This window comes from Podarcis pityusensis (genome assembly GCF_964106645.2).
Source record: "Podarcis pityusensis genome assembly, chromosome: 5".
NCBI classification, from domain to species: domain Eukaryota; kingdom Metazoa; phylum Chordata; class Lepidosauria; order Squamata; family Lacertidae; genus Podarcis; species Podarcis pityusensis.
This window is the reverse complement of record NC_138032.1, coordinates 88,615,796-88,624,072: the sequence shown is the minus strand read 5'-3', so window position 1 is coordinate 88,624,072 and position 8,277 is coordinate 88,615,796. Positions and strand designations below refer to the sequence as shown.

General features: G+C 45.6%; 1 protein-coding gene across 2 annotated transcripts; it reads right to left on the bottom strand.

Annotated features, from left to right (window-relative positions):
* Positions 1-2,223: 2,223 nt before the first annotated feature.
* BLOC1S2 (biogenesis of lysosomal organelles complex 1 subunit 2) lies at positions 2,224-8,048 on the bottom strand. Of its 2 annotated transcripts, none has more exons than XM_081005785.1 (5): positions 7,906-8,048; positions 6,925-7,041; positions 5,108-5,227; positions 3,172-3,276; positions 2,224-2,712 (listed from the first exon to the last, which is right to left on the bottom strand). In XM_081005785.1, exons 1-5 carry the CDS (start codon positions 7,976-7,978, stop codon positions 2,681-2,683), a joined length of 447 nt encoding a protein of 148 aa, XP_080861911.1. In that variant the 5' UTR covers positions 7,979-8,048; the 3' UTR covers positions 2,224-2,680. The 2 variants fall into 2 exon arrangements, with proteins under 2 accessions (XP_080861911.1, XP_080861912.1); XM_081005786.1 differs by lacking the exon at positions 7,906-8,048 and adding an exon at positions 7,744-7,835.
* Positions 8,049-8,277: the final 229 nt, after the last annotated feature.

The window sequence follows — 8,277 nt, the reverse complement described above, 5'->3', positions numbered from 1 at the left end:
TGAGTGGGTGGGTGAATCCTGTCTGAAACAATGGAGAGCTGGTGCCACAGAACGTCAGCATTGCAGAGCCAGGTGGACAAATCATTAGGAAAACAGGAAGTTGCTTTATGCTAACTGGGTCGGACAAAGGTCCGTATAGTTAAAGCTATGATTTTCCCAGTAGTGATGTATGGAAGTGAGAGCTGGACCATAAAGAAGGCTGATTGCCGAAGAATTGATGCTTTTGAATTATGGTGTTGGAGGAAACTCTTGAGAGTCCCATGAACTGCAAGATCAAACCTCTCCATTCTTAAGGAAATCAGCCCTGAGTGCTCACCAGAAGGACAGATCGTGAAGCTGAGGCTTCAATACTTTGGCCACCTCATGAGAAGACTCCCTGGAAAAGACCCTGATGTTGGGAAAGATGGAGGGCACAAGGAGAAGGGGACGACAGATGGTTGGACAGTGTTCTTGAAGCTACCAGCATGAGTTTGACCAAACTGCGGGAGGCAGTGGAAGACAGGAGTGCCTGGCGTGCTCTGATCCATGGGGTCACGAAGAATCGGACACAACTAAACAACAACTGGGTCGGAAACTAGTCGAGGCAGCAAATCCTCCCCCAAAACTGTTCTTAAGAGCCGTCCACTCCCAAATTGTTGAGATTGTTAACGCAGGAGCTTAGCAGCAGAGAGTCTCAGAATCTTTTAGCTGCATGTTGCAGATAGAAATCTTTAACCACTGGAAGTTTGTAGACCAGCTGAAAAACCCTCACAGCCCTCATTAAGGTAATGAGGCTACTTGTGAGTAATTATGTATAGCTGCATTTTCATAGCAAGAGGCCCTCTCAAACTAGATAGTCATCAACCATGTCTCTCCCTCAAAATATTTGTTGCACAGGCTCGACATATTCTCAGGAGAGACAAGTGCCGTAATTGAGACTCATCCAAGGAACTGTAGGAGGCAGCGCTGCTGATAGGATTTGCAGAACATATAGGGCAGGCGTGGCCAACTCTCTTGAGATCTACTTTCAGAATTAAAAACTGGCAGTGATCTACCCCCGTTTTTTGGGGGGGGGGGGTCAGCTCAAAGTTGTTAAGCTATTTTTGGGTAGGAAAGCCCCATTTTTGGGGGGTTCAGCTCAAGGTTGTTGAGTTTTTTTAGGGGGGAGAGAAGCCCCATTTTTTTAGGGGTTTGAAAAAAACCTTTTTGAGGGGCGGTCCGTTTTGGGGGGAGGGGACAGAGAGGTCAAGTCACTCACTAAAAGATCGCTGTGGATCACAACAGCAGCACAGAGAAATCTCCGTCTTCCCTTCCAGAGATCATACAAGTGGGCCGAGGGGGCATGGTAGGAGTCCGTTTTAGTGACGCTAAGGAAAGGGAGCTGGAGATCAACCGTGATCTACCAAAACCTCACGGGGATCTACCAGTAGATCACGATCAACCTGTTGGACATCCCTGATATAGGGGAAGACCTTGTGTTAGACTTCTAGACTCCAGCCTTTGTAGAAGAACTGGCAATTGAGATTCCAGGGAAGGTATTTGCCAGTGCATTCCTTTATAATTAGCATCCATTGATGCCACAGTGCCACATCTGCCAATAAACATAGCTGTGGCAACCACAGAGGAAGCTACGAGACACGATTAGAAAAAAACTACACCAATTTTCGAAAGCAAGCATGGGACTGTGAACGAGGAGAGGGGCTCATATTACTAGATGGTATCCAGACCTGAGAAATCATGCTAGGATACTAGTCTCGATGTATGATGACAAAATCTAGAGTTCTTCTAAACTTAGAATTATGTTGAGTGTACCAATGTAGATTTCAAACAGAAAATTCTAGACATATATAGCCTTGGCACAATGAAAGCATAGTGTTAATTTAATTAATTCATGTCATCGCTCTCGCCTCTCCTGATCACATGACCCCTAATGACCCATTGCCCCATCTTCCCATCCAGTTCTTTGTAACATACTCTCCACTTCTGTATCAAGTTGGTACCCACATGCGGAAGCTACAGATTGCAACTTACTCCTGTCCCAGTTGTCCATGTCGAAAAATTGTTGAGTCAGGCAGACTCAAGCTACAGCCAGTTCTCTCCATGCAAACTGTATCTAACCAGGCTCCAAAGAAACAGCAGTCCGGAGGAGCCGCATGCGTAGTTCTGAGAGTCAGCCCTCATGCCACACTGGATGAAGCGGAAGATAACTCTGTCCCCCCGAGAAAGAGTAAGAAAAGGGCCGCCTTAATTTCCAGGTGTTTATTTCTCAAAAAAGCACGGCGAGAGAAGATCCTTTGCTGCAAGGCCACACCACGTCACCTGCCAACACGGAACACTGGAAACTTCCATGTTCACAAATGAAGCAATTTTCAGAGCACAGAAGGGACTTGCTCACTAGGGAAGAAGGTACAGAACTGCCCAGTTAAGCTACTGCAGGGCCCTGGCTGAAGCAATTAACAGTAGCTTCTACTGATAGTTTTCTGTAAAACGAGGGACAAAAATAGTAAAGAGCAACAGATTCTACAAGAAGGGGAAGATGTCTCAGCCTCAAACAAGGGGGGGGGCAACATTGTTCCTTAGAGTGCCCACATGACTCTCTCCAATGGTAGTTTTGTAGCACAAGTTTTGTAAAGTCCAGTTTTCTTCAGAGGAGAAAGTCATGTATTCTCGAAGAAAAGTCCTGTAACGCAACGCGCTTCTTTCACCGTTTCTCCAGCTTTTTGTACTTTGCTTCTGCGGAAGACAAACACACAGCCATTAGGGAGAGCAAACTCCCTTTCAGTTATGAACCCAGGACCTATGTCACAGCCTCATGTAGTGACACTTTGACATAAAGACTGAACATCCAGAAGCTGTTTTCAGTGGCTAGAACATTTCCCGGGTTCTGCTCACCTCTTTCAATTTCAAAAAGTTCTCCACAGATGGAGTATTCTGGCTATTGCGATAATATGATTCAGGGTACATTTTACCACTTTGTAGTGTCAGTCATGCCCTGTATTTCTTTAAGAAACCAGAGTGGGGTGCCCTGGAAATCCATTAGTGCACAACAGCAACCTCCACAGATATGTCATGTTCCAAAAGGGTAAAAAACTTGTCAAGGTTCATGGAGGTGATGCAACCCCCCTCCTTGTGGAAAAGGGGTAAAATAGGCACCATTTCTGTATACTTTCTAGCAATGTCACAAGTACTTACCAAGTTTCTTTGAATATGCATCTAGCTTGTATGCGGCCTGTTCCAATGCGGCCACCTGCTCTTCAATCAGATTGATTTGCTCCAGATACGGCTGAAGTCCGGCATCTTGGAGGAAGTGAGAGGAGAGGGCGGGGAAAAAACAATAAGGATTAGTTGCTGACTCACTGAAGGTGTACCACTTGTGTCACCTGTTCAGTCACTAGATTTGTGGCCAGAAGTTGGTATATTTTCAAAACTGTCAAACTGGAAAAGAAAAATAAGAATGGAACGATTATGCAGCTGAGCCCAGGTAGCTGATTATTGTCTACTCTGACGGGAAAAGGCTCTCCAGGCCTCCTCAGTATGGTCACCCAAAATCCTTTTCAATGCCGTATTTACTCGAGTCTAATGCGCCATCAAATCTAATGTGCACCTCAATTTTCAAAACCTTGAAACAAAAGAAAAAAGGATTCGCTGGCGCTGAATGCAATGCTCATCGGCAAAAAGTGCATTCATTATAACAATTTGGACTCTTTACAACAAGATTACAAAGCTGAAAATGAACGAACTGCAGCTAAAATCTTATGTTCATTTTTCATATGGTTTCATCCTCATCTGAAGACTGAAAAAAATTAAGCCACACTTCCCCTGCCCGCCCTCCTAATATTCTTCTGTGGGCCAATTCTCCAGTCTTCAGAGAGTGGCTGGAAGTGGGAAGGCAGAGAAAGGTCCCCCCTTTCCTTCCACTCTACAGAAAATTCTCCCTGTACCCCCTTTCCTTCATATTACATATACAGTGGTACCTCTGGTTACGTACTTAATTCGTTCCGGAGGTCCGTTCTTAACCTGAAGCACCACTTTAGCTAATGGGGCCTCCCGCTGCTGCCACCGCGCAATTTCTGTTCTCATCCTGAAGCAAAGTTCTTAACCCGAGGTACTATTTCTGGGTTAGGGGAGTCTGTAACCTGAAGCGTATGTAACCCGAGGTACCACTGTAATTTTACAGCACAACAACTAACACATAATACAGGTCTACACAACCTGTCACTCAATGATCCCACGACAAAATTTGTTTAGATTTTAAGCGCCACTGTAAGAGTCTGAAGCAGGTAACACTTTAAAATGCCCCACTTAAACCAGCATAAACTAACCCAAGTCTGCCAGGCTTTGGGAAGGAGCTGGCCGGCTTAGGGAGGGAGGATGCTCTGACAGGTCCAAGAGCCCTTCTGCCATCTTCCCAAAGCCAGGCAAGCAGGCTTTGGGAAGGAGGCAACAGGGTCTGCCACCTCCTTCCCAAAGCCAAGGAAGCCCCCCACATTGCCCTTGCAAGCCACTGCCATGTAGTATATTTCAAAATAAAAGCACAACATACATTAAAAGTACATCACACAAGGCAACAAAAATCTAACCAAAAATTTTGGGGTTTAAAAGAAAAAAGAATTTTGCTTGGAAAGCACAAGCTCAATGAAGGAAGTTTAATCCCCAAATACCTCCCCTTCTCAACAGACACTTTCTGATATTGCTCCAGCTTCCTAGACTCACTCATTCTAATAACACTGGGATGTTATTGCCAAGTACAGTCCCCTCCCCCATAACTCTTACATTCCACTAACATTTAAGCCCACTTTTAACTTTTGCTTCTGCCGAAAGACTTTTAAATAAACTCTTACCTGCTTCCCACCCCAATATGACTCCAACATCCATCGTGCCCATCCATTCAGGACAATACTTAGCAACTTCACTGCACGTTTTGCATTCAGAGAGGACCGCCTGTGCAAACATTTCACTAATTAATTGCTGCAAGTTTCCCCTCTGCAAAAGTTCTCTGGTGGCACATGGTCTTATCTGAATTATTATTATTTATTATATTTCTATACTACGCCCTGTGACTGGACATAGATCCAACCTATAATCCAAACATGTTACAAGACACAAATGAAAGTATCTCTCTACTTACATTTCTGATTCAAATCTTTCAGGTTTCGACTTATGTTTATTGCAATATCTTTCATTTCCAGGTACTTCAAACTAGTCAGTTTGTTCATGTTTTCCAGGAGTTTGTAATCTTCACTAGTGGCTTTAAAATGAAGGAGAGAAAGAGAAGAGGGGAGGGGGGGAGACACAGCCTTAAAAATGTAAATTATTTACAATATGCCATTTTAACCTCAGTTAAAATTCAATGGAGGAGCAGAACAGGCTCACCCCTCTCTCAAGTTGACCACTCTTCTGACTACTTTAAACATGGAATTTAAACCTCAGATCAAATTTGATTGAGCAAATTTGTTGTCTGTTGCTTGGGACAGTAGGACCTAAACCAGTGGATTCAAGTAACGAGAAGGGGAGGTTTAGATTAAACACCAAGAAGAGCTTCTTGGTGGCACCAGCTGTTAACAAACTGCCTCAAAAGAAGGTGAACACTCCTTTGTTCTGTGGTTATCTAACCTCTGCCTCTATCAGGGAACTGTACAGCGCAAGGGTAGCATCAGCAGGGAGCTGGATTCCTACTCTACGGCCATGCTCAATCAAATTTCAGCTTAATAAACCACGATGATAACAAGCTTTATACTCCCTTTGCTTCTGCTTCATCCCTCCCTTTGTGCAATTGAGAGAACAAGTCAGGAAGCCACAGTTAATTACAGCTTCCACTTATAGTGAATGGCTTCCAAACAAGACAAAATCCAGAAACTAATTGGTTTTATTTTCAGTTTGGAAGCCATTGAGTAAAGGGTCTCAGCTGAAATGTAACCAGATATGTAAACCGTGGCTGCCTGCCTTGTTTCACCGCACAAGCAAAGGTATGAGCAAAAGAACTCTATATGGATGCCTAACACCCATGCATATTTCAGCATATTTATGATTTAGGAATGATAGTAAAGGTCTCATTTTTCACTGCAATCCCTCAGACATGCATTCATGACTCATGCGGACCCAGAAGAAAATTAAAAGTGTGTTGCATCCAGCACTGTGCAAGTAGTACTGTATTCTGCTCATGCAATGGGACTTCACCTTTTACTCCTCTCTCTGCACATCCCCCATCTGCTCAAGGAAAGGACTCTCAACCTCTGGAACATATACTGAGGGTTTGAGAGGCCTTAGGGGAGAGGACGGGAAAGTTCCATTGTGCAAGCAGAAGTCTGTTGCACAAGCAGAACAGCAACTTTCTGGGAGTTTCCTAGCAAAGCCATGCTACATGGATCAACTCTACTCCTTTGTGTGATATAGTGACATTCCTGGAAAACGTGGGAATCTTAGAGCTGAGCTGGTATATGTGGCTTGGTTTTGAGAATTTTCTTAAGAAATTCTGATTCTACTTGGGGGAGGTAGAAGACACAAGACTCTGGAACAGGGGTCAGCAAACTTTTTCAGCAGGGGGCTGGTCCACTGTCCCTCAGACCTTGTGGGGGGGCCGGACTATATTTTGAAAGAGAAAAAATGAACGAATTCCTATGCACCACAAATAACCCAGAGATGCATTTTAAATAAAAGCACACATTCTGCTCATGTAAAAACACCAGGCAGGTCCCACAAATAACCCAGAAGTGCATTTTAAATAAAAGGACACATTCTACTCATGTAAAAACATGCTGATTCCCAGACCATCTGCGGGCCGGATTTAGAAGGTGATTTGGCAGCATCCGGCCCCTGGGCCTTAGTTTGCCTACCCATGCTCTGGACGTTCTCACTTGGAAGCAAGCCCCACAGGACTCAGCAGGCCTCTCTGGCATAGAAACACCCCGATGATATTGCAATGTGTTATATTTAATACAAACTTACCTGTCAGTTCACCTGTTAGGTAAATGGCCATTTTGTTGAACATATCCTTGCAAAGTTCATTGATATCTGCCTCGGCTGGTTCTGTTGCTTCTTCTGCTGTTTCAACAGCAGGATCCTCTGTTCAGATTTTTTAATAAAAGAAAACAGGGAAACAAGAGGTTAGCTGCTTACCAGCTATATCCGCTGACGCAAAATCCTTGACATGTAGCACTGTACCAACAACATCAAGCAGACTTGATTAGTTTGCAGCCTCCATCTGGGCAACAGCCTGAAAGCTGCACAGGATATAACACTGGGGGATATAACATCACGCCCTCACACCAGTCCTGGGTGATGTATCAATACACTGCCCAGGCCTACCCCTCACAGGTTGGTTGTTGTGGGTGGGGGTGGGGGGGTTAAGTGAAGTGACGAGAGAACAACAAACACCACTTTATGTCCTGTGGAGGGGAAAAAAGGTGGGATATAAACGCATTTAAAAAATATATATTGCATGATCCAGGCAAGGCTGGGAGAGATTCCCTCTCTCTGTGTGTGCGTGTGTGTGTATATGTGTATGTATGTGTGTGTGTGTTGTGGTGTTGGAAGGGACCCTAAGGATCATCTAGTCCAAGTCCTTGCAACGCAAGAATTTGCGGGGATTATTATTATTATTAATTGAATTTATATACCGCCCTATACCTGGGGGTCTCAGCGCAGTTGACAGAATAAAAGCAATAATAATAGAAATAAAAACAACCCAATAGCCCCCCCCCCAAAAAAACCCACACATTTTAAAAGGGCATAGGACTGAACCCGCGACCTGGGCATTATCAGCACCACTGCTGCCAGCCCGTGCAGGCAGTACTGAGGTAGGTGGGCCCAATGGGTCCGTCTCGGTGCATGGAGTCCCCTCACACACACCTTGCTGAGGTGACGGTAGGGAAAGCCCCTCACCCCCTTGGAACCACGTGACCAGAGCCCCCACCCACTACATCTTACGCTTGGGGCCTTGTCGCCTGGCCTCCGAGGCTTCCTCAGGCGGGACAGCGGCGGCGGCGGCGGCGGCAGCCATTCCAAACCCACCTCCCCCCCCGCACTTCCGCCGCTTGGGGGAAAAAAAAACCACCACAGGTTACTTCCGGTTTCCGCCAGACGCCCTCTGCTTATGCACCGCTTCCGCCGCTCGCTGCGCATGCGTCAGGACGAGGCGCGCCGGGCGGTTCGGGAAAAGGGGTGAGTGTGTGCGCGTGCGTGCGTCATGTGGTCTCTTCCCTGTCCACGGATTGGGTGAGGTTTCGTCCGCAGACGACATAATGGTTATTTGTGAAGAGGGAGCTCATTTAGCTTCGGAGCGGGCTTCCGGGTGCGCTT